At 41.7% G+C, this 26,832-nt stretch overlaps 1 protein-coding gene across 12 annotated transcripts in view; it reads left to right on the forward strand.

Moving 5' to 3' along the window:
• Positions 1-687: 687 nt before the first annotated feature.
• Positions 688-26,832, forward strand: part of LOC139149762 (SPARC-related modular calcium-binding protein 1-like) — a 37,760-nt gene continuing 11,615 nt past the window's right edge. For 3 of the 12 annotated variants that reach the window (XM_070721722.1, XM_070721721.1, XM_070721723.1), the window contains exons 1-8: positions 1,065-1,492; positions 10,420-10,594; positions 13,478-13,696; positions 14,387-14,428; positions 15,432-15,800; positions 16,799-16,885; positions 18,517-18,609; positions 18,842-19,105. In XM_070721722.1, coding sequence (XP_070577823.1) covers positions 1,418-1,492; positions 10,420-10,594; positions 13,478-13,696; positions 14,387-14,428; positions 15,432-15,800; positions 16,799-16,885; positions 18,517-18,609; positions 18,842-19,105 — 1,324 coding nt within the window. In that variant the 5' untranslated portion in view covers positions 1,065-1,417. Of the gene's footprint in view, positions 1,493-10,419; positions 10,595-13,477; positions 13,697-14,386; positions 14,429-15,431; positions 15,801-16,798; positions 16,886-18,516; positions 18,610-18,841; positions 19,106-26,832 lie in introns of all 12 variants that reach the window. The other 9 variants (XM_070721724.1, XM_070721725.1, XM_070721728.1 and 6 more) reach the window with 9 other exon arrangements.

The following is a 26,832-nucleotide window of genomic DNA, read 5'->3' on the forward strand; positions in this document are numbered from 1 at the left end:
TTTCTTGGCGTGCCTTGTAATGTGCTTCGTCTTTGTGGGCTGCTCAACTCCGCGTATGGGATTTTTCATACGCGTCACCATTGGACAATAAGCTACGACGGGGGCGGAAGACACCGGTGTTTGAGAAACACATGGCTTACCCATTGGAGGCCATCATCCCCTACCATTTTGTGCCTTCTGTTTCGCCTGCATTGGAAGAACATCGTGATAACTAAAATTCCATGTGTACAGTGTGTCAGAGGTGTGCTTTCTAGTAGTCTATTGAAGAAATCACCGTCAGCCACGTATAGTAAATAAAATTAATTAGCCAGTTAATTAATGACACGATACATCCTCAAGAAAATAAACATCGAACATAGACGAAGCCAAGTATCGATCCCGCTTCGATCTTCACTTTTTTAATCCAACCAGTGATATACAAGTACATGTAAAGTCCACCGTGTGTTCACCGCCTGGTTGAACGTGTGCGCAAATTGGTCTACAGCATCCCCCTATGTGTGGTCGGAGCAGATTAAAAAATAAGAAAGCAAAAGAAAGTGTGGCCCTTCACTGTGAGTTCGCACCATGACCACGCCGTTACTGCACATCTCCGGAAGATAAGAATGAGATCGGGGTGCTTAATGAGTAGGCAACTGTTTTGCGCATACCCAGTATACAATATAAAACTAAGCACGCATGACGAAGTAGTGGATGGGTGATACACGGCAGGCTGTTTCAAAGAGATATCATAGTGCGGCTCTCTCCTCGTTTTTTTTTTCTTTCTTCGTAGGTCATGAATGGATGAGGAGATCATGTCCGCTGGAACGTCTATTATGCTAAAGTGCTATCGGTAAAGCTACGGTACTGTTTGTGATCATTTGCACCACAAAAGAGAGGTGTCACTATTGATTTGTTTTCGCGCTTTATCAGTCAGTTGACAGGGTTTTCAAGGAGCTTGGGTGACTGGCGTCCCAAATTAATTTGTATACCGGAGCTCGCACGAGAGCCAATCAAGAGTGCCGGTTTGTTCCAATGCCATCCGGACACAACGATCAAATGCCCCCGAACAGCCTTCGGTAGAATTTACTATCAAGTGAGCCTTACAGTGCAGTGTACGCTTTGCTTTCATCGTGACTGGTTCTTTAAAATAAGAGAGGGGGAACCCTGTTCGTACAGTCAGCGGGGCAAGGCTTGGAGCTGCACGATTACGGGCGGTTTCTGGAGCAGAGCGTTGCGTCTCGTCTTTTTACTCTTGAAGTTCTGACGATCCGTCGTGCCAATATTTGACTGTGTGGTGGGAACACAGGACGTGGAAGCAGTACCGTGTGAGTAGAATTAGTAGGGATAGAGCGAGAGAGAGAGAGGTGCCGGGCAAAGATCACGCGGCCGCTGGTGTATACTCCAAGAGAGTTGTGTTGTTCTGGCTGTAGTCTCCGACATGAAAACTTTGACGTTATACCTGCTTTGCTTAGCTGTGGCTTGTTCGAGAGGAAATCCGCTCATTGGCAGTCGGGTAAGTTGTGGTTTATGTCATCACTTATTTCTCCTTTATTTTCAACGGGGACACTAAAACTGCCAGTCGTTGCGGTCAGTTGTTGTTGCCGTCCATTTGGCTTTATCCGACCAGTGGGACAAGGTTAAGTATAGTATAGGCATGTGCTCGCGTAAACAAGATCCCGGTGTCTCGGTTTCGGCCTTCTACTTACACGCAGTCTACCCTGCAGGGGGAGGGGGAATATACCCCCGGAAAAAATTCACGATAGAGGTATTCTAAGGCTCGGTTAAAGACTCCATCGTCACACACGTAGACAGCGGCAACGCCTAAACCAAAAGGGAACATGACAGTTGGGTGCACTCGAAATGTTGCAACTCACCCGCAACGTCAACATTCACGATCCATACACGCAATGTCTGTGGCCCGAACTTTTAAATCATTGTGCTGGCCAGATCCGGACAGACTGCCCCGGGAGATGTACTCTATTTTTTTTAATTTTCGCATCACGTCTGTTCTGCGAGACAGGCTGCTTACACTTAAGAATAACAACGCTTCGCCGTCTCGCTGCTTCGGAAATGAAATACACTAAATTTTTAATGTAAAGATTGTTGAGCCTTAGGATTTTTTTCCCTTGAAATGGCTGTCTTGAGAGACCCAGATCGAGCTCGGATGCGGCTGTGTAACGGTCGGTAATGGGCAAGGATTTATTCCGTGGGATCTCGGACCAATACTATCACGGTTTCAACACACATCAGCCTTACAATGGCCATATTATATCACCGCACAATTGCTCGACTGCAAGGCCGTCCTTAAGGTTTTTTTTGTCGAAAGCAGTTCCCATAGTCACTTGACTCACAGCTATGGAGGACAAAAGCACATTTTCTTGTTACATTCACAAGTGCCCAATTGGCTGCCCGGGTCGTGGAAGGAGCTCGGAGAGAGATACTAACGTACACAGGTATACGGCTACAAAAAAAGCGAAGGGACAAGGGGGTTCGTTTGACTTCTCCGACGGTGACTAACCGAGTCACTAGGTTATCGGCAGCTGTCAATCTACCCATGGCTTCACTTGTATGGCTTCTTTGGGGTGCAGTTACGGCTAGTACTAGGCCCAGTGCAGGGAACTAGTTGCAGGGTCGACGGCCCAGTTGACGCCTTCATTGTTGCTATCGATCTTGAAACAAAAACGAAAAATGCTAATTACCCCGTAAAAAGATTGAATAGGGCCCTTTGGAGCAAGGGTAATATTGTAATGAGGTGTCAAATTTAGCACCCATGCTTTTGGTTTCACATACGTTTAACGATATCGTTTATGTTCGCCTGAAAAGGTTCTGCATTAGAGACCTACAATGTACATAAAAAATGAAGAGCAAATCTGAACCTTGCATTACGAAACTGTCCTATTTTAAGTTATTAATTGGAAAAAATAGGTATCCCGAAGTCAGCCTGCACGAAAACGGCTTCAGGACAAAACAAGCAAATATATTATTCCATACCATTTTAACCACATTTATGCGCATTGAAAGCAATCGGCGGAAACGAGCTTAAATCAGCTGTTTCCAGCTAATGAGAACATACTAATCCTTGCCTTTGCCACCAAAAGGCCAATTTGAGGCATAAATTCCTATCCAGTGTATTTTGCCTTGTTCTATGAAGTGTTTTTTAGGTCTAAATCTACCGTGATATCTTGGGTCACCGGGCGATTTTCTACGGTCGGTGGGATTACTCGACCCCAAAAAGGCACTGAAATGTTCTCAAATTACAGACAACTCTCATTCAGAATGTAATCGGCGTATTTGCGCCGGCGCTGGACTACTGCCGGAGTTGCTTCCAACCTCGCCCACTCTTTACCCCGACCATTCATCAGACGTTGTTTTGATTAAGTGACGTGAAACTGTTCCGATTTGCAAGTTCAATAAATAGGCAACAATGCCCCAGATTGCGCGATAAGACACTGTCCATTTCGAATGTTGAAAAACAAGCGAGAGAGGGCATAAAGAGAGAGACTAATAATGTCTGGCTTTGTTTCCAGAAGGAGACGACGCTAGCCCCCCGAACGTTCCCCTAAGCGCTTCTTGCCTAACTTCAGTGGTCTGCTTAAAATATGTTGAAGTTACTATCTCAGAGAAGATGCAGATTTACGGTGCGCAAAGATAATATCTGGGTAACCAGTGCATGTATTGATTATTCTGAAGTGTTGGGTTAATTCAAGTAAACGGGGTCCCTATTTACCGGTGATTCATTAATCCGTCAAAATTATCACTAACTCTCCCTTGTTTTCGGCGATTTGCAAGCCCAGCGATATGATCGACAGGTGGCCGAGAGGTAGGCAGCAACGATCGCTCCTGGCCTGATCGCCGCTTCTGACTGGCACTATGTGGACTCTCGGGGCTGGGATCAGACTGTGGAATGAGTCTCTGCCTCAAATCCGGATTCCAATCCATCGCCACCTTTGCCGGGCAGTTGTGACCAAGGGTCACCGGCAATCCAAGCATAATTTATGCAATCGCTGTGACATACTTTGTGAGTCAAGTTGGACCGTGTTTGCTACACTCGGATATGTTACCAAACATACGATATGGTCCATGTAAACGGCACGTTTGTGTACATACCATAGGAGTGTAAAAAATCAGATCAGTTGTTCCTGTTTTGTAAGATTAGGGTTGCTGGATCACCCTAACCGAACCCCTACAAACTCACGTTTTCAGTACTTCAACACGAGATGTGTAAACGGATTGCCATGGCCTGATTTCCGCTAAACATCACCATTCGTAACTTCCACCACCAGAACAAGCACTTTAGTCCATAAATATTAGATCATGTCCGATCCACCTGTCATAACCATAAAAATGTGGAAAGCAGTATGCGCAAGGTTAGGCTACAGATAGCTAAGAGCGGAAGAGATAAGAGTTCTGGCCTAAAACAACTTAGGTGTGGACCATTTGATTCCTGGGAGGGGACTGGAGGATTTTCGAAAAAAATGTTGCTGGCCATTGAAAGGGGAAAAATTGCCTGTCCAGTAGGCAGGGAAAAATTGCGTCAAGGCTGTAAAAAATGTTACCATATACCCTGAGATAGTAGAATATGCCGCCCACGGCGCTTAATTATGGCCAAGCTTTTTTAGATCGGATGATAATTGATCTGCTGCGTAGGATTTATGGCATGAATGAGAAGAAACCTGAGTATGCATGCACGGATGTGTACTTGTGTTCTGTTTATTTGCAAGTTGTGTACAAATGCATTACTGCTAAGTTTCAGAGGCTAACTGTAATTCAGGAAACGGTAAAAAAGTGGGACGTTGTCCCTTTAAAAACTTCTGTTTAACAAAATTTTACAAACGTTTTATAAAACTGTCAGCAAATTTCTTGGAATTCTTGGTATCTGGAAGCCAAAGTTCAAACTTCAATCAATCAGAAAAGCATTTTTTGCAGAATATCTTTTTGATATTCTGAAAAGCTAAGCTATCCTCAACAAAGCTAACTTTGTCACAACTTACAACAAGTTGAATTGCAGATAGGCGGAGATATGTAACAGTTTTCATATAAATAATCAAGAAGTGTCAGGACCTGTTTTGGGAAGGCCCGCAGTAAACACCAGTCCCGATCATTCCAAAAGTTAGCAACGCTATACCATAGTATATACCATGATGGATTGATTGAAAGTATAAGATAAGGCAGTGGCTAGCTTGCAGCATTGTAAAGACCAGTCATCTCTTCGTGCATTGTCTTTGCAAGTCATGTGTTGTACATCAAGTAGGGATATTGACTTAACAAAATGTATCTCTAAATTCATCATTGAAGGTTGTGTAACTTTGAAATAAAGTCAGTGATGTGCATGCGCAAAGATATACATAATTTCAATCGTGGAACATAATTATGTCACAGGCAAATAGCTGTAGCTTTGCTGATTCTTTTTTCAGTATTTTTGTTTGACGCATTGTAGTTTGTTGTTTAACTCTCCACAATGACGTACCCAGAATTACCGTTAATGCATGCATACTCTGCATTGATATTGTGCACAATTGAATTTTAGTGATAGTCTCAACACAGATCCGTTTGTATACAACATTAATGCATTTCACATGTGAACTTGTTGTGTTCACAAGCTGAATACTGGCCATGTCAATAAACTCTGGAGAGTAGAACAAGAAATAGTAGTTGGTATACTGAACAATTTAATACTGGGAAAAGTCAACAATAGCTACAAGCTACCGTCACCCTAAAAACACTGTATTTACAAAGACTGTGGTTGAGTGTTTTTGGCTTTTTGTTGAAAAAAATGCTTTGACTTTACTGGACAGAAAAAAATTGTTTCAAGGTAATCTTTGTGGAAAAAATTGGTGATAGAAAAAATGGCTGATAAAAATTTTGTTGCCATACCCATTTCCTCAAGTCCCCCCCCCCCCCGGAATCAAATGGTCCACCCCTTACCATTTTTTAACTGACTTGGTGTATTGGAATGTTGAAAGCTCGCATTGAATATATTTGATAACTCCACCGTTTTCAGGATTTGGCTTGACTGCCCTCTAAGACCGCTAAAAATTCCCAATTCTCAACCTTTTTTTCGCCCATCTCGCCTCCCGATATTTCCTTAGCATGAAGTATAGTGATATGTTAATAGATGGGTGGATAGATAGATGGATAGATAGAGAGAGGTTGATTGATTGATCGACTGATTGATTGATTAATGGATGGATGGATTGATGAAATGTGTGTTGGATCTATTAATTAATTAATCCGATATTTCCTTAGCATGAAGTATAGTGATATGTTAATAGATGGGTGGATAGATAGATGGATAGATAGATGGGTAGATAGAGATCGACAGGTTGATTGATTGATCGACTGATTGATTGATTAATGGATGGATGGATTGAACAAATGTGTGTTGGATCTATTAATTAATCGATCGCTCGATTGCTAAATACTACGTAACCTAAAGCAAGCCGGCCGTATATCTCCACACTTCTGTCCACAATTTTTCTTCGCATTTTCTACTTTTCGCCCTCATCAGCCGTTTCTTACTTGTCTCGGGCGGGGTATGTGTCAAAGATGCGCAGGTGCTAAAACTTTGGTTTCATAATGTGTTTTTTTTTATATTTCAGTATAACGATTAATTTGCTGGAGCATGTTGCGCTGCGAGGTGTCCACGTGTGTGCAAACAACACAGTGTACATAACACGCCAAAAAGTATCCCCTATTGTTATGCCTGCTGTATAAGTATTAGGGGGCATGTTAACTTAACTAAGTACCGCCCGGTATTTTATCATTCCTCGGTGGCTAGATAACAGCAGCGGTATTTACATAATTAAAAATCAACCGGAAAAGGGTGCGCCAAATTGAACGGCTTCTTAATGACTTCGCGTACTAAAACTACTTCGATTTCATCATTTTTTTTCGTTCGCTCTTTCTATTCAGTTTATTATTACAATTTTTCATCGGGCGCTTATTAGATAGTTGAAATTTTTAAACAACTTGAGGCGCCATATCGGGCAGGGAACGTGCCCTAAATCTTTTTTGCTATTTCTGTCGGGGGAGGTTTTGTATAAATATCATACATGACAAAGAAAAAAAATATATATATATACATTACGTTCTTAATCTGTGATATATGTCTCTTTTAGATGATACTCAAACATTCTCATCAATTCAACTCGTGTAATGTTCAACGGGAACAAGTTAGGCGTGATGCGTGCCCCTAGTGTTGTTGGAGTACATGTAAAATTGACTTCAAAATTTTTTGAATGAAAATTTTATCGGCCATAGCTTTGCCTTTACAATGGTATCATGACTGATAATAATGAAATATTTATGGACGTGTCCTTTACAATCGCTTCTCACTCGACAATCGTCGTTACTGAAGAAATTTTGCTCAAAAAGTCTTGCTGCTCTTACACACCGAAGAATTCCCAGGTGTTTTGCGTCACCAGGTCAATTTCACAAGCACGTCGGTGTGCGGGTACTGTACTTGGATATGATGAAATGTACTGTGGCAGTTTGACCCGACAAAGCTTTGCTGTGCAACAGGTAAAATGTGCTAAAGGTAAAATGTGCTAAAAAGGTTCGGGTCTCCTCATGATGTGAAAGTGTACCGTTACTCAGGCACTCTGTCAACAGATAGACTAGTTTATTTTGCCTCGGGTAGCTAGGGCAAATGCTCCTCCGATCAACTTTCAAAGTGAGTCGAGGTGTAGGGATGTTTTCCCTTGGTGTTGAGGCGTCAGCGTAGCAAGATCGGCGTGTCTGCGGATTTGCACATGGGACACCCTTCCATTGAATTGCACTGGAGCGCACGTACTCGGTCGCCGAATAGCGAAAATTCCTTAATGCAAGGGATATCGCCTTTCGCAATCACCGTATTTAGCGTTGTCACAGATTGGTCCCACCTGATCACCCTTTGTTTCTCAAAACGTTGCATTCTTTGCGCCAAAGTAAGCGCACCAACTCAAATTTCATATGATGGTCTCTGTCATTCGTCGTATACTTTCCATTCTTTTGTGTGTAGCGTGAACGTCTTTGCAAAACCACAGGACATCATTGCGTGAAACGGTTAGTGAATCGGCGAATAAACGGTTTATTGGACATTAATACTCTCGTTTTTTAAACCAAAAGTCGAGACGAGTGCATAAACTTTTACCATTAGGTTTATAAAAATGCCAAAAGTCATCCAAGTACGTCGACGGTTGCTAGCAAACGTTTGCGCCATAGTGTTGCTATAGGCTGACGTACTATCAGAGACACACGTTTGTCAGGACGAAAAGATAAAATTGCCGAAAGCGATGGCCTGAGAGGTTTGAAATGCAGAGCTTCGGCGGTGATATCGTGACAAAATAGCGAAAGTTTTGTTTTACATTGCGATATCTGTTGTGAAAAGGGAAATGGAGACTAACTAAACAACCAAAACAACGCAGCCTGATAACGTCCCATATTATGTGCCTTTTGTTTTTGTGTTTCTTGTTTGTTTCTTTTTGGTTAATCTTGGAAATATTTGTAGAGTTCGTAGCTTTTCCCTTCAGGAGAGTTTATGGCATGATCAGAACAATCATGTGCTCGAGGGAAACAGTAGCTGAAATTCCCCTTATATGGTGATAGCTCTTCTGTCTTGGTTGGCCGTTTATAATACGAAAATATGCCTCCATTATAATGGTTTGTACTCGGTTGTCATGTAGCTTAAAACTTGACCCGCTGCTCTTTAGTAATGCTGACGATGGACTTTGAACTTGCAGTGTGCATCGGGGAGGGAATGTGTAAAACACGACCTTTCATTCCTATTCCCTAAAAGATGTCACCAGTATTCCTCTCGTCAGCTACGCATCGGTATGAACGATGACGGTGGCGACTGTCGTGTGTGTGTGTGTATGTGTGTGTGTGTGTGTTATATATATATATATATATATATATATATATATATATATATATATATATATATATATATATATATATATATATATATATATATATATATATATATATATATATATATATATATATATATATATATATATATATATATATATATATATATATAATAACACAAAATTACTTCAAGTACAAAGTAATAATATCTGTTACTTAAGTTTCGTGCATCCTGCAATTATCAGACAGAAGAATTTACTTCTTCTGTCTGATGATTGCAGGATGCATGAAACTTACTTAACAGATATTATTACTTTATACTTGAAGTAATTTTGTGTTATTATTTAGGCCTATAACGCTCTGCTTTAGCATCGAGCACTGTAATTTCCCACGAGGACATCTGTATACTTCGATATATATATATATATATATATATATATATATATATATATATATATATATATATATATATATATATATATATATATATATATATATATATATGGGGATCATCGTTGTTCTACCAAACATTGCACATCAACAATTCTATTCTTGTACCTGCGTCTGCTTCGCCGTAAAAGGGTGAGTAATCATCATAACAGCGCAAAGGAAATGCTTGCTGGTTGACGAAGCACGAACAATTGGAATATTCATCTTCATTTCCCCGGGCACGCTGACAAATTATTTACATGTCAACGGTCATGTATACATATTTATTCCATTACGTGTAGATTTCAACGAAGTCATAAATCACGCGCCTAAGTATTTTGCCGGACAGTTTAATACGTTGCAGCGAGCTGCGTCCAACTGCCTGCTCGCGCTACCGACTCCCTGTCGGTGCAGATCAAGTTAAACCGCGGCACATTCCCCGAATTAACAGAGTGAACCGTCGATCGCTTTCGTTTTGAAGTCACGGGTGAAATTTACTTCTTTGCTCGATGAATAAGTCCTAATTAAGCGTGTTGCTTCACTTCGCTACAGTACGAAATAATCCGGGGGGAAAATCAGCCTTAAGCAGTGTAACTTTTGATAATATTTTCATTATTTGTAGATAACAGTTACATTTTACTTGTGCCTCTCATTAGAGAGTAGAAATGCACCGCATTAAGCTTGCAAATGCGATGCTCTGTGTACTGTGCGAATTTTGTGTCGACAAATGAATTCTAGTGCGGACTAAACGTCCATGATGTAAGCTAATGTTTTCACGGTTCGGCGGTGAAGTCCAATAGCCGCCCGCAGCAGTAACTTTTAGAGTACACCACTCCAGCGGTGCCCGGTTGTATGGATGAAAATGAGCAGTGTCTGTTTTGCCCCGAGGCCAGCTGATGCACAAGCGCTGTTGTGGTGAAACCATTGGCAAGTAAACATCTTCCCATTCGCTTCACTGCCGCTGCAAAGTCTCCAACAGTTTAAGCTCGCACTAAGAAAGCCGTTCTGTGTTCCCTGGCTGTGTATGCGAGGGAAAATATCTTTGCAATGGGGATTCTTTTTATCCGCTATGGCTCGGGGTACCTCATGAGATCGTTTTCATGGGGGATGAGGCCTGTCTTGCTTGCTTGATTTTCCCTCCTCACTGTTTTCCGTTTTCAGTTTCCCATAGGTAACGACGAAGACAGAGGTTCAGAGTGCAACCAGGACTGCTCGTCGGCGTCCAAGCGACAGGTGTGTGGAACTGACGGTAGAACGTACGACTCACGCTGCCATATCACTGTTGCGAACTGTCGGGGAAGCCATGTACAAGTCGAACATAGAGGAAAATGCAAAGGTTTGAATGCCCATCTCTCTCTCTCTCTCTCTCTCTCTCTCTCTCTCTCTCTCTCTCTCTCTCTCTCTCTCTCTCTCTCTCTCTCCCCTAAAGTATACGCAGATGACTTCGTGAGAAATTACAGTACTCAATACTAAAGCAGAGCGTTTTAAACAAAAATTAAAGATTACTTCAAGAACTGTGTGTGTGTATGTGTGTATATATATATATATATATATACAAAATGTATACAATGTGCATATATATATATATATATATATATATATATATATATATATATATATATATGCATTATATATATGTATACCATCAGTACATTTCCTACTCAAAAAGTAATGTTACAATAGATAGATAGATAGATAGAAAGATAGATAGATAGATAGATAGATAGATAGATTGATTGATTGATTGATGATAGATAGATAGATAGATAGATAGATAGATAGAGAGAGATAGATAGAGAGAGAGATAGATAGATAGATAGATAGATAGATAGATAGATAGATAGATAGATAGATAGATAGATAGATAGATAGATAGATAGATAGATAGATAGATAGTTTGGTTAATTAATTGATTGATCGATGCCACTTACATATCATTCTTCTTTCAATATGATGCAAATTTGAAGGAATTGGCATTCGTTAGTAATGCAGGACAATCACGGAGGAATCGAGTTAGATAAAATACTCGCTCGCCTTCTTCAGTGTATTTGGTTTTGTCAGTCTCATCACTCACAACATTCACCGTCTCTCAGTTTCCTCCATCTCGGTAAACAGATTTCAAAAAGTTTACTTAAAATTTTCAACACGAGAGATTCCCCCTCCTAAATCACCATCTCTGGTGACACTTGAGTACGCTCGCAGAATCAGTGACTGCACAAGCAGAAGCGTATATAACCCATAAGTTCAGTCCAGATAAAGCTAAGAGCTGCCTCTGGAAGAGCACACGTGGGTTGAGTGGAGTGGGACACAATAGACCGGAAATAGAACTACTTCTGTTGTGAATGGTAGGTAGACAGTGTATGAAAACAAGATCAGCGGGAGACGATGCTTTTTATAGCAAAATTCAACAAAGGCTTCGACGGGAGGTTAGACAGCACTTAGTGGCTTCTTGCATAAGGGTTGGGTGACTCACACCGAGACTAGAGGATAAAACCCCGAAACGCGGATGTTCTTGTAGTTTTATCTTCGATGTTGATAGCCTGGCCTCCTGAAGGTGTCAAGAAAAGGTATTTTTTTCTTCTAGGCAAGACGCTATCATCGTCTTAAATAAATACAAATGCAATAAAATAAGATATAAAATAAGATATGATACCAAGGGATGTTCTTCTATTGTTCTGATGCTGTAGGACAGTCAAATGTTCTTGTCCCATTTTCCGATCCCTTACCACATTATTGGTTTACTAAAGTAGGATTTGGATATTGGGATTTTTCATCTACAACTAAACTATTGGATTTAAGACGTGTAGCTGGATTCAGTCATCTGTCGTATTTATTGCTGGTCCTGCTATTGATAATGCCATTGTCATACCCATGTAGTCGCTATCACTGATCGCTAATTGTTCGTGTAAGTGTACGATATGGAAACGTTATCGTTTAGAACAACCCCATAAACAGAGATAAGACCTCAAAGCGACTTTTTTCACCGGGACAGGATGAACATCATTTGATTGTTACACCACATGCCATACCAATAAACAATGCGTAAATCCAATCAGGGCAGCTCAACATTCCTTAACCCTGAAAGCCGACAAATGCCACACGGAAAATACTAGAGATCGCCGAACCAATGCGATGACAGGAAAATAAAATAGCACACCTACACGGTCTCCCGTGTCAATTTCAGCCATTTCTTTCCATGAAATATATTTGCGAAATTGACATTTGTATGTAACAAACATTTCCATCATAGGATGAAAAATAGCATTGGCTTCCTAGTCGGAAATGTGGTCTTCTTCCCTCACCCCCTATTTATAAGTGTGTTGGAACACGAGGTATTAGCCTGACACATCGTATATAATATACGATGTTGTTGTTGAAAAATGAACTCTGACCTTGATTCAGTCTAACATTGAGTAATACACTCATGTGGTATTGACAGTGTGGACTCAAGGCATTTCGACATGACTTTCCAGAGTAGAACAAGAAACAGCTATGTAGCCGGAACATTAAAGGGACAAAGTCGGCCATTTTTCATGAATTTCGTTTGATACGAGATACTACTTATATTGTTTGACATGTTGAAGGATACTGAATGTATGGGTGACCATGCATATATTCCACCCCGGTTTCAGACAAATTAAATGAAACCATGGCGAAAATGAATTAATGGTCATGACCATTATTTCATTTTTGGCATGGTTTCATTTAATTCGTCTAAAACCGGGGTGGAATATATGCATGGTCCCCAATTTATTCAGTATCTTTCAACATGTCAAACAATGTAAGTAGTATCTCGTACCAAACAAAATTCATGAAAAATGGCCTACTTTGTCCCTTTAAAGAAAACTACATCACAAGTTACCGTTTCTCGGCACGCTTGATGCTCGACGCGCCAGCTTACGCAAAGTGTGGATGTAACAAAGTTAGGGTTTAGCTTCGATAAATGGTATAAACAAAACAAGAACATGCTGTCTGCTTCATTCCTCTACACGATAGTACTTTGAACCATCGTGTATCCAAAAGTACTGAAGCGAGTAATCCATGAGCCAGCGAATAATGTCAACTTTGTTCAGAGCAATTTTCGGATATAGCCTTTCTCTTTCTAACAAGCTATGCTCTCCGAACTGAACTTCTTGTGCTCTCTCTCTCTCTCTCTCTCTCTCTCTCTCTCTCTCTCTCTCTCTCTGCTATTATTTCAATGGCTACCTTTGTCTTTCAGAATCGTCTCGCTGCAAAGCGGAGCGAAGATACGCACAGGCACAACTGTCCAACGACTCGACCGTCGGGTTATTCATCCCCGAGTGCAACGACGACGGCAGCTTCCAACAGGTGCAATGCCACACGGGCACGGGGTACTGCTGGTGTGTCACAGACCTAGGCAAACCGATACCGGGGTCATCGGTCAGGTACAAGCAGCCAAAGTGTAACAGCGACGGTGGTAAGTTCAGGGACCTCTATCCAACCCGCCCACCCCCGATTTCCCTGACCCTTGGAAAAAAAGTAAGCGTATTTTTTTAATATTTGTACATGCAGTGTAATTAATGTCTCGTTCTCTGCTAACAAAAATAAACACGCTCACAGCAAAACTGACAAATCGGCACGCAACAAGGACACTGCAATATCACATAATGTACTATTTTCCAAACACCTTCGCACTGCCTTAAAAGTGTCGCGGTGCTATAATAGAATATTTTTCACCTACTTGTAAATAAAACAAGCCAGTTTTTGCTTCTGATTACAAAGCAGAATTTCGTAAGCCGCCTTTTAATGAAGTAAAACTATTCTAACGATGTACTAAAACATTTGTTAAGGATTGCTGAGACTGGTCGGGACACCGATCTGTCCGTGACATAGAGAACGTGGACGGATCTACGGTATAGGAGATCGCGACAGGGAAGGTACTCTCATGGAGCCATGATGTTTTTCGGTTGAACCGGCACAGGGGGCATAGACTATGATGAACGATGTCTCCGAGGGTCGATTGCGCCCTGGCTGGAGTTGATCTCGTCAACTTTTTTGAAAAAAAAACATACATTCATGTGCCACATTCTTATTCCTGCCACAGGCAAACCAAGTATTCCCTCCAATGATTATGCCATTGTCAAATGCGATATATTACCTTCTACAGGCAAGCCCAGCAGACCGGGCGGGTTCTCAAGGCCGCGCAAAGGTAACACGTTACCACACGCACACAAGTTAAAAAGGGAGACAGAAGACATCTTTATTTATCCGCTGTACATATGTACCACCTGAATGATCACCTCACGCCCTTTGCCTGCGCTTTGACTGTTAGAAAATTCCTCCTGCAATCCACCCCTTTCGAAGTCGGTAGGATATCCTCGGCCCGACTTCGCTCCCCTTCATTTCATTACCTCCCCACCTCCTCCGAACACCTTTTTCTTAAACACAGCAACGGCCCGAGAACAACTCATTACACCCCTTTTGTGTAAGGTAGCAATGTAATTAACACCTGGGTCACTCGGACTGTTTTTTCTAGTTATTGCTGCACCCAGCTGCATGCTTTTGATTAATGACCCGTATTATTCCACTTTGCAAAAGGCTGTCTCAATCGCCCTGGTCGTGTGTTTATTGTTGCCTTGTTGCCGGCTCTAGTTGCTTGCTTTATTTACGGGTAAATACTATCAACAAAGGTTGAGTTGCAGGTGCATCCAACACTGCTCTCTTTGTCAGACCATATGTCCAGTAACTGAGACTCCCTCGCCCCTCTGTAAATACCCTGCCGCTATGTTCAAAAAGAGTTTCAGGTGATAATTTTCAGAGACTCCTGCAGTGACACACTGCAAGACGCAACGGGCAATTTCGACACGATTTTCTAAAAACATGTTGGGCGATATATTGTAGGTATGACGTAGGCAATGTGTTGTCATGCCCTAAATTTGCCCGGGTGGCCTTATTTAATCTTTGTGTGAACATCTCGACAGGTTATTTGATAGCGAAAGCAATGGCATGTTCTTCAGTTGCTCTGAGACAACAACCACGTAGTTGTCGTTGGTTTTATCGAGGGGAAAATATATATTCGTTTCCGGATGTGGTTGAAAATTGCTCTATCCACGTGACTTTTAGTGACCGTTTTATTTCCTTCTACGGAATATTGTACATTTTTCTTCAGTTTCCACTAAAACGTTGATTTAATTCACATTCCCTTCCACTAGGATGCAGCCAGTCCCAAAGGCAAGAGTTCAATACAAACTTAATCGACATATTCAAGAATGAGTATGCCCGCTTGCCGACCAAACCCCCGACCAATCGCCAGGATTACATGGTGGACATGAACCTGCAGGCGCTGGCCGAGGGTTTCATGAACTCCGAGGAGAAGGAAGTGATCGACTGGAAGTTCTCGGAGCTCGACCAGAATGGCAACGGGGAACTCAAGAAGAAGGAGCTGAAGTCGATCACCAAGTTGATCAAGAAGCACGTCGAGCCGCGCGTGTGCGCGAGAAACTTCGCCAAGTACTGCGACCCGGACCAAAATCAGGCCATCACGAACAGCGAATGGGCGTCGTGCCTGGGGGTCGACAATAGTAAGTCCGTCACTTACCGTGTCGTAACGCTTGTACTTGACCGTCATCATCATTGTAGTTTACCATTCGACTTCTCTTCTCCGCTCTGTTCCCTGTTATGCCCCATCCATAACCTCTAGATCCATCCGTGATCCACCGCATTGTTAAGTGGTTATCCATTGGGCATTCGAAACAGAGCCCTCTCTAGTGTTTTAGTCCCCCCCTCCCACCCACACTTACTTACCCTCCTGTATTTTTTGTCGTTTAATTTCTTCTCTCCTGTGCTTGTACACACAAAACTTTCCTAGAATTAATATCCATTCACTCGTAATGTTTTTTTTTCTTTATAAATGGACAATATTCTCTCCCTCTGTAGAACCCAAGATTTTCGGTTCACAGATCGGACACCAAATTAATAGTTATGTTGCCTCAAATCTATTACACGTAATTTTTGTTGTGCATACAATTCTCTCTCTATAGTTGTGTTGTCACTGTGAATGTGCATTGCATGATAAGGTATGTGCCACATATTTAACCCTTCATTATTCTGTATTTCAACTAATACTTCCATGTTTGTGCCGACGTAAAGACAACAATAACCACGTAGTCTCGGTGTATCTCTCTTTAAATTGACGCTCGTGAATCTCTCGAGGGAAAAAAAACTACACTCGGCTGAAACTTTTGAAAACACGATGCTAACGCTCTGCTCAGTTAAAACACTACTTATTTACGTACTTTAAACGGGATCTAGGCGAAGCAAAGATCAAAACACCAAATAAACATACCAACTCGCTCTCTTTAGTAGAACTCTAGGTGCCTCTAATAAACAGCCCTCTAAAACGACAGCTAGGTCTGTGAAAAAAAAACAATCTGGAAACAATGGCTCTCTAACAGAAAGACGTCGAGAATGAAGAGCGTTTTTAAGTTGGAGAGTCATGCTTTGAGTGCCGGGCAAGTGCAAGAGCGTTTTCTAGGGTTAGTAGCCACAGGTTCGCTTCGATATCTTCCGTTAATTGTAGTTTCGTTCCGATTGTTTCTGTCTTTGAACACAGACGATGACCCGATCAAACGGATGGAACTTCCCAAGCCAACCCTTGCGAGAGCAGGTAAGGCATGAATTGTCTCCTTTGCCGAGAATGGATAAAGGACTGAACAGATATTACGGAGGGGCGTTAGTGGGGGTTTTTTTTGGGGGGGGGGGAAGGGCGTGGTCGCCATTTTTCGCGCAAGCATAGTACAGGGTCATAAAATTTGGTACGTGCATTTTGGGAGGCTCGCCATTTTTGGGCACCAATAAGAATGTAAGATATGGTCACTGTCCATGTTGAAAATTTCAAAATATCTCCCCTGTAATTTGGTGTAGTAACATATAACTCAATTATTATATATGAAGATGCTTTGGCAATCCCTATATAGTTCATATTTATTTCGTATTTTCATCTGGGAAGGGATCACTCTTTTCTGTGCAAACGTCTTTGAAGATTCACTTTTTCACGCAGTATCGCTTCGAAAACGCCAACCCCAATAATATCTGTCAAGTCCCTTGCCTCGTTACCACTCGTCCAACCGACAGACTCGTGTCTTTTCATTGAAAGGATGACTGGACACTTACTTTCTCGTCATCTATCGACTTTGACAATTGTCATTTCGTTTGCAAGGGGCGAGCTGATTGACAACCAATTGTCTCCATACAAAACTTGCAGAATCCATACACATAATTTAGTCTGTTTTCGAGCTTCAATACCAATACTTTTTTTTTACTCACCATTAAGTCTGGTGATGTATGACAACCTAGAATTCAGTTTTGTTTTTGTTTTTTTGTCAGCTGTGGCCATCCATGCAAAGCACAAGGTCCGTGTTCCCAGTGTAATTCGTTGACACTTGATGGACCAAAATCCACGTAGTTGTAATTCATGAGACCATAGCTTTGTAGTATTTCCGTTAAAGATAGAAAATATTCGTAGAAACAAGAGACCGAAAAGCAAGATTTCTTGGTTCAGACAGTGAATTTGTCTGAGGGTTTACAATGCACACATGTATTTATTCAACTATTATATCTATCACCAATTATGATCCAAGCATCCACCATGCATAAATATAAACATACATAGATACATACATAGATACATACACAGATACATAGATACATAGATAGATAGATACATAGATACATACATAAATACATACATACATACATACATACATACATACATGCATGCATGCATGCATGCATGCATACATACATACATACATACATACATACATACATACATACATACATACATACATACATACATACATACATACATACATACATACATACATACATACATACATACATACATACATACATACATACATACATACATACATACATACATACATACATATATTATTTATTTACATACACATTTTGTAAAAGTACCGACCCACCTACTACCAAAATGGTTCGACCCAACCTAGACACAAGTTGTTTTCATCGAAAGTTTCGATACAATCGATTAAAGATAGACATATTTGAAGATCAAGAGTTGGATGTTCTGTGTAATATATATATATATATATATATATATATATATATATATATATATAATCTGTCAATACATTTTGGTGTAATATATATATATATATATATATATATATATATATATATATATATATATATATATATATATATATATATATATATATATATACATACAAACATACATACATACGTTTTGGCGATTTTTTCCAGGTCCGACAACCGTAGACGTTCAGGACCCTAATGACCAGCCAGAGATTTTAACGCCAGAAAATCGAGGTAATCCAGCACGACCGTCGAAAAAAGGTAAAAATGACGTTGGGTAAACAAAATTACGTCACATTTTCTATTCCTCTAATCTTAAAAGCACTTTTACTTTTTCGATGTGAATCAGAATGAAATTCCTGCTCGACTTTACATAACAACTCAATGAATAGGGTCGATTATTCTAGAACAAAGACCCAAATTTGTGTCATGATGAAGGAAACCCTACTACAGTGATCTAAACTTGGTTCCTTGAATGTCTTTTGACTCTCAGTGGAGCATTCCTGTACCAGCGACCGGCAGAAGGCCCGGGAAGAAGCCACGGCGTCGCCAGAGGAGAGCATATTCATCCCCGTGTGCAGGGAGGACGGAACCTTCCGGCCGGCGCAGTGCCACGATGCCATGCAGTACTGTTGGTGTGTTTACACGGACTCGGGTAGGCCGATCTCGGGAACGGCGACCCAGAACGAGATGCCTAAGTGCGATGAGGAAGCTCGGAGCGCCAAGCCAGTCGTGGTGTTAGACAGAGAGATGAAAGGTGAGTTGTGATAAACTTCATCAGTGGACCTAAATTCTCATCAGAGCTTTTACTTTTGTGAATAGCGTTACATCCTGGCCGGCGTGTTATATTTATTGTTCACGTTCCTTTACATTTAGTGTGCTTCAACATTCAGTCTGGAGCCAGGCGATTACAATGTTACGCGAACACAGGTTAACCCGCTACTCTAACCAATTTCATCAGAGACAAGGTGTGGCCACGTGATGTCACACTTTTCAGGCGTCACATACCGGAAGATAACGCAACACAACGCATGATCCTATCGTTGGAACCGTGATCATTACGCTCCACTTTGTGTCGCCATTTGTTTTCCGTTATCTTAAAACGCGCGTACGACGTAATCTAAATTTTAAGAGTTTACGATGGGAAAGTAGAAAATCATTTCGGTAAATCAGCCGCGCATCTGGCATACACATGGAGCACACTGCGCGCTAGTCCCGGTCCAAAATAAGCGCATAGCAAACATCATCTCGCCAGAAATGTTATTTCATACTTGTTATTTAGGGCCCCATTAGCCGTAACTTTCGCTGTGTATTTTTCAATAGTGTCTGTTCTGTCAGATAGTTTCTTCTTGTAATCCCCAGAACGGATCGAGACGAAAGAGTTCAACACAGCCAAGACGTATGTAATGTAGTATGTGATGTTTATTAATTATCAACAAAAACATTGTATATAGTACTTAGTGCATTGCGTTGAAAGGGCCGATGATTTATATTGCGATACAGGGAGAAGAAGGAGATAATTGACGGTTTCTCTTAAACAAAAATAATGAAAATATTATCAAAGGTTGCAGTTATTGTTCCTTTAACTGTGTGATGGACTGGTAATTGTCGAAGTACAATATCGTCTGTTTTACCAATCTGGCATTTATCTCAAATGAGCTCCGTCTGAGTTCTCCTATTTTTTCGGATGGAGTTTGAGAATTTCAAAAGTTGAACTTTGCACCTGATTAGAATCGATATTGAGGCGAGAGTAGATCGGGCACGCATCGGCCTGAAACTTGAAACGCCGAGATACGCAGAAGAATGCCAGTTTCGGCTTTCAGGTTTATCGGTGTCTCCCATTTCGACAGTAACGGAATCCCCTCGGATTAAGGACAGAAATCGACCTCAGGCGGCTCTTCGGAGGGGGACTAAATATCGCCAAATGTATTCGGATAGGTGATGCATCGCAAAGAGCAGTGTGTATCACGCAGTGCACAGGGGGCATCAGGTCTAACGACGTGCATACAATTGCGTTAAAGTCTGAGTAAAGGACGTCTGTACCATTGTGTGTTCTTTTTGTTTGTTTGTTTGTTTTGGGGTTTTTGGCATATGCTTGTCCGTGTTTTCATTTGAGGTGTAATTGAGCTTTCAGAACTCGGGTCTGAGGAAAAGTCATAATTTTCAAGGATAACAGTTCGAATTGACCAAAATGCACAGCATCAAACAAGTACAATGCGACGCAGTGTTGTCAACACAGACCATAGACTTTCCTTGGAAGGGTGTTGCGTATATAGTTGACAGACAAGGTCGCCTTTTGTCTGACAGAACTCCAGAATATAATGATAGAATAGGCATCTAAATCTAAAAGTTGACCAATCATGAAGATGTTTCCTTCACAACATATCAAAACACGTCTGACTGCAAATATTGGAGACACATTTTATATAATTGCCCTTATTTGAAACGCATGTATATATATATATATATATATATATATATATATATATATATATATATATATATATATATATATATATATATATTATATATATATAATATATTAGATCGTTTGCTTTTGTAACATCTCATCTGTAGACTTTGCATTCCGACTGTAAAATCGTCAGACGTAGTTTTGTCACTAATTAACTTAGGTGATGGGGACTTATACGTCGCGACGCCAATTATGCCCCAAGCGTAGACAAATACGGCGATAATGCCATGGCCGGAGGGTAGGGGCAGGGAGAATTGCATTGTAACAACTCAACGACACGTACTGTTATTGAGATAGAAACAAGCCAAGTGCCCCGTTCGCCCTCTTCAGCTAATATGAGAATCCTCGAGTAAAGAATGTTGACGTTAAAGAGATCTGGTGGAGAAAAGAGTTGGACAAAAGGTAGATTGCCGCAATTATCTGAAGGGCTCTTGCATGATGTCACAATTTCAACGCGTGACGGAGTTATCACAAATCTTAAATTAGGGTAAATAGGAGGACGAACACCGAGGGATGCCCTAATGGATACCTTGCTCATAGTTTCATTAGAGAAATTGGCACTTTTAATCCAGAAAGCGAGGAACCGCCATTAACTAAATGGCATTGTGTGGTACGCATACACATTCGACGGGTTTACATTATGTACCAAGTTGCAAAACGCGCTAAAGATTTCACTTTAGCTAAAAGGCATGTCCAATTTAGTGTTTGTTGTGTGATCAGGCGGAAAAGCGATTTCTGAGTGGCTCCGGACCAGATTCCCGGGTCCCCTTGAGTCATTTTCCCCCCGCACTAGTCTTCCATTAAAGTCGTTAAATTCGGTTCCACTTTTTTTATTCCATCATTCTTCGATGCCCGCGAGAAGGTAAAGCGGAAGTAGATAGACCGTTGTATGCAAGAGACAGTTGCTCACTCCTACTCCCGGCTCCCCTGCGGCGTTTACACGAACTGACATCCGATTGGCTGGAAGTTGACACACATAGAAAAAAAGGAACGCGAGACGAAACGCCAAGATTGTGAACGTATCGCGTGAGACGGTTTGATGGTCACGTATTTAGTGATTCTATTTCGTGCGAAAATCAATCCAGACTGCAGCGCAACTTGCTTCAAGTTCCTGCCATTCTCTTCCGCTGTGAGACCGGCCACGTGCATATGGAGAAACAAGAAAATAAACTACATGACATATACTTGTCCGCGAAATCGCTTGAGAAAAGTTTCTGGACGCAGTGTTTGCTTCTTTTTCCAAGCACTGGTTTACGACCCGGAAGTCTAAAAACGTAGATCGAGTTACTTTTAATAAACTGTTAAACGACGAAAGAGAAGTTCATCCGGCGGCTGACTATGTTTGGTAGTCCATCCGCTGAGATAACGGTTTTGAGTTGGGTCAGCCTCATAGCGTTCGTCGGACTCGGGAAGACGTGATCCTGAGTCCATGCCAGGATGTTTTCGTCGTTTGCAAATCGATGCTGACAGAGAGTGCGTCCCAAAGCATTCTTCGAAAGGGGAAACTTTCAAGCACTAGAAACATGGTGCTGATAGATACGCAAGGGTCCAGCGAAAGTCGTGTCGCATGACCCCTGACCTCAGGACAAATACCTCTTAGATAAGTACCAGCGGGCTTCTGGATTATATTGAAGAGGGCGGATACTTGTTGTTTTAACCCCATTAGCCGCGGCTGTAGCGATGTACTGCCGCAGTTAATTCTCCCAACATTCCGCAAATAGTCCACACAGCTTGGCACAAAATCCACGCCTCTGAAAAACTCGCTCTAAATATTTACTGAGTGCGAACTTGCAGGTGTCGCAGTGTCGACCTGATCCGCTGTTTGAACAGATCATCGGCTCCTCTGTGCACCGTGTATTTGGATGCCAGAGACCGGGACTCGTTGCCATGGATACCCCGTGGTATGATTACGTTACCAACAAGCTTACACATGTAGTCGGTATTTGACAAACCGCCGCACGCAATTTTCGGCAACACCTGGCGTTGTTTGCCTAGCGATAACACAAACCGTGCTTAAGTCGTGAAATCTGTCAACAATACGAAGAGATTATCGTAAATTTACAAATTATGATAGAGCGGATTCGCAAAGGCAGTATTAGATAGAAGAATAGTCGGTTTAATAATAAGTTCTGGGTTTGTCCTTCCGCCGATCAGACAAAATGCAACGTAATGCCGACTCTTTCTTCGTGGGTAAATTTAAAATTTAATATTATGCCGCTCACGCACGTTTTCGATGGAGCATGATTCCTTAGCGGCAGACTGAGTTGATGGCTTAGTCGTCATGAGGTCTGATCTGAAATCATCCACTGCCCCCCCCCCCTCTGCCCAACGCTGTGAAACCAAAAGAAAAACTGCCATTAAAGCTGCTGTATCAGCACTTTTTCACCCCTGCTTGCTTTCCCTTACATTCAAATTATCGCCTGTTTAAAAACAATGCGAATAGTTTTCCGGGGACTCTGTTCAAATTTGATGCTGATGTCTGCAGCGATAGCAACCTCCCATGCTCTGCGATTTCAAGCGAGGGGTTAATGGAGACCATTCATGATGGGTAATTATGACGCACAAAAGAGCGCTTTTCAGAGAAGAAAGGAGTTTTTTTTACTACAATGCAGCTTTGCAACAATACGGCGTTTGGTAGTTCTTTTGCATGGAATTGTATCAACTTCAAAATCCTTTTTGTGTCAGCACCGTGTTACAATTTCAATGCTATAGCTACGCTAGTAAGATCATTTAATATACGCCCGTCATAATAGCCATTAATTAGGACTCGTCTTCCCTCACCGTGACTGAATTGTAAATCGAACGACGCTATGAACACTCCAGTCTACGGGAATTTTCTTGATGATGTCATACCTTCGGGGTTACATTTAAGCGTGTTAGTCTTGTTCTTTTGCGTTTTCGAAACTGGTCCGTAGCACATGCATTCATGCAGGGACCACCGAGCTTGCTTTCTGGACCGCATTGCTAATAGCGTTTTTGTACTACTCACTGAACACTTTCACAGGGGTTGACAAACTGTGAAATCCGGGCTCAAAATCAGCAAGCGCAAAATCTCCTTGTATTTGTTATTGTTTTGTAGTTCTAACTACCGACGGGACCGATGCACCCGTCTTTTTTGCAGGCTCTGGTCGGGTATTTTTTTGTTTCTGGAGGCAGCACAGACATGCTCTAACCTCTGGCACGAAACGTAGTTTCATGTCTTAGTCTGACATCGCTCCGGGGCATAGTTTTTTTCCCCAGTATCCTTGTGGCCAGAGGACAATGAAGTATCGCAACTCGCTTTTGTACTCGCGAAAGTTGTCTGCGCACAAAACTATCACGATTACTATAATGCTGAGTTCCTGTAGTGCAGGCATGCTGCTTGTTGTGATTGAAACTAATTTCGAGCGACAAACATCTGTTTGCCTGACCCCTTCGGTCGCATTGCTCGGTTGATTGTGTCCATTTCTCGGTTGCACGTATCCTAGCAACGCGTTATCGCCATTGAGGCCTGGTAGTCAATCGGGCAATCTCTAAACTCCAGCACGAGAGGGTAGCTTAAAGGGACAATAGCTCTAAACTTGTTCTAATATTTTTCGTTACTTGTGTTCTACAAATCGAATGCATTTCGTAATTCTCCTTCCTGGAGGCACGTGAACACGGAGTGTTTAACAGATTTGCCAACACAATGCGTTGTGTGTAATACCGTTCATAAACGAATTCTAGTCCACACCCAAATTCAGCTGTGAACCGTGATACAGTTGGAGCAGTTTGCACATACTTTGCCCGGCGTGTCGACAAGCTCACTACTAGGCAATGCGACATTATTTTGGGAGGAGAATAAGAATCTATATTTTCATACGGCAAAATAAAATACAAAGGCATCAAAAATTACGGCCGGTGGACGCTGAAATCGTCGCCCCCGACGAACACTCACTTTAACTTTAAGTTCATCGCACTCATAAGCCGCAATGGTTTCCGGGGAACGCTCCGTTATCTTTCAAAACGTTTTATATCAAGGGTTCCGGAGCGTGATCTTTAGACCCAAAGGATTTGTCCGCAAAAAGCCACCACAACGGAAGAAGGAGACCACATGAGATATCAGAGATATGGTAGCAAGCTGTGCTATGTGAACAAACGAATGGACGCGTTTAAGGAATTATCCTTGCACAAACTGTGTGGGTCTTTTTTAAATCTTTGTCGTAAAGTTCGTAGAGATTAACATATAAGCTTTCATGGAAATATCACAAACAGCAATGTTCGAGACTTTTGCATTGTTTCTTCACTTGTTGAAAAATCCCAGGCAGAGTAACATCGCCACCGTCGTACTTGTGAGTGGATGGAAAAACCGCTATTTCACAGGTTTCTAGATAACCCCACCTTTGCCGCAACCCCTTCTGTCAAGTACTTGTTTCAGAGTCAATATTGTCAGTCACTCAAATCTCACACGACTAACATCTCGATCTCCTCAGCCATTTTTCAAGAACAAAAACCTCAACAAACCGAAAAAGAATTTCGACATGTTTACTTTATATTAATTCTTCAGATCTATGTCCGTGGGAATAAATCAGCTTTTATTATTCCTGTGCATGCCCTTCCGTAGTGAACTACACAAAGTACGTATAGTTGCTCCCTACGGAACGCCAGAATTAACAAACCATTCCCCGCTATCTTTGCTTGTGGCCCTGGGAACTTTCCCCGTACATGAACTACAACTACGTCACTTTGTAAATTTTCCGTACTTGGAGCGAACGCAGTACAACTCTATGTATCTCATCCGACACGGAAACCCTAGCATCGGTTTAGTTTCGGCAGCTCTGTAATGCTGGTAAACACCTCGAAAAATGTTGCGAAATGTGGTACAAGAGAAACAGATCACACAATATTTACCGATATTTAAAATTCAAAATGGCCGCCATCCCTGTGTCAACTTGTGTCAATATTAAATTTCCGATTTGCGTAAAACTAAGCTGGTAAAAACTTTCGTTACTCCATAGCTTTAAAATGATCCCCCACAATTCGTAGACCAAAAAAGTTGTAAAAGTTTGAGAGTACAAAGTCCTCAAGACGCCATTCTAACTCAACTTCCCCGTTCCTTATGATTGGTGCGCAACGTCCCAAGTTGCTCGAAGAACTCGGGTTGATCAAATCTGTAACAAATCGAAAATCAGTCTATGGAAAAGTACCTCTCCAACATTAGACACGTGAGTCACACATTGCGAAAACACCGAGCAACCCTGACACACTTAAATTTACTATTCGCCAAAATATTTACAGCGACCGGGCTGACAAGTGAAGACACGAGACACTCATTCTTTCGTTACTGCAATTAAAAACATTTAAATAACTTGCAATCCAATATAGCACGAGACTTCGAAACATCTCAGTGGTATTACAATAGGCTAAGACCAGCGCGGCGAGGCCGTGTTTATTTAGCCCCAGTGGATACTTAAATCAGAATTGTTTTTTTCCCGGCGAGAATGTTTACACGATTCATTATCGTGTTATTGACAGTCAGGGCGATAGCTGCGATCGGTATATACTTCAGAGCCCGCATCTGTCAGTTTCTCCGATCCCGAGGCCCATGACCAGCGAAGGACTCTGCGACACTTCATTGATGAACGTGTGACGTGATATCCCCACTCGTCCACGCGCAACGAGGTTTCAAATGGGGAAATCGACATGCAGTCCGCGATCCACGGTACATGCGCATTAGGGACGCTTTGGGCGATGGCTTTCACGGGCCTCGAAGGTGCTCAACGGGATGTCAAGGCTTGCACTACTAAATTTCACACTGACTGAATCCAGATCTCTTTATACGTGCTGATAACTGTACACATAAATACACAGACAGAGGCACTCTCTCTCTCTCTCTCTCTCTCTCTCTCTCTCTCTCTCTCTCTCTCTCTCTCTCGGCTTTTCGTGTACCCACACAGCCCTTGATCGACCTTCAGTAATTTAGACCTTTGATAAAACAGGACCTCCTATGCTAGGGGAACAATTTCGTATCGGCACTTTTTTCTTTCATTAAG

The sequence above is a fragment of the Ptychodera flava genome, chromosome 14 (genome assembly GCF_041260155.1).
Source record: "Ptychodera flava strain L36383 chromosome 14, AS_Pfla_20210202, whole genome shotgun sequence".
In the NCBI taxonomy this organism is placed as follows: Eukaryota; Metazoa; Hemichordata; class Enteropneusta; family Ptychoderidae; genus Ptychodera; species Ptychodera flava.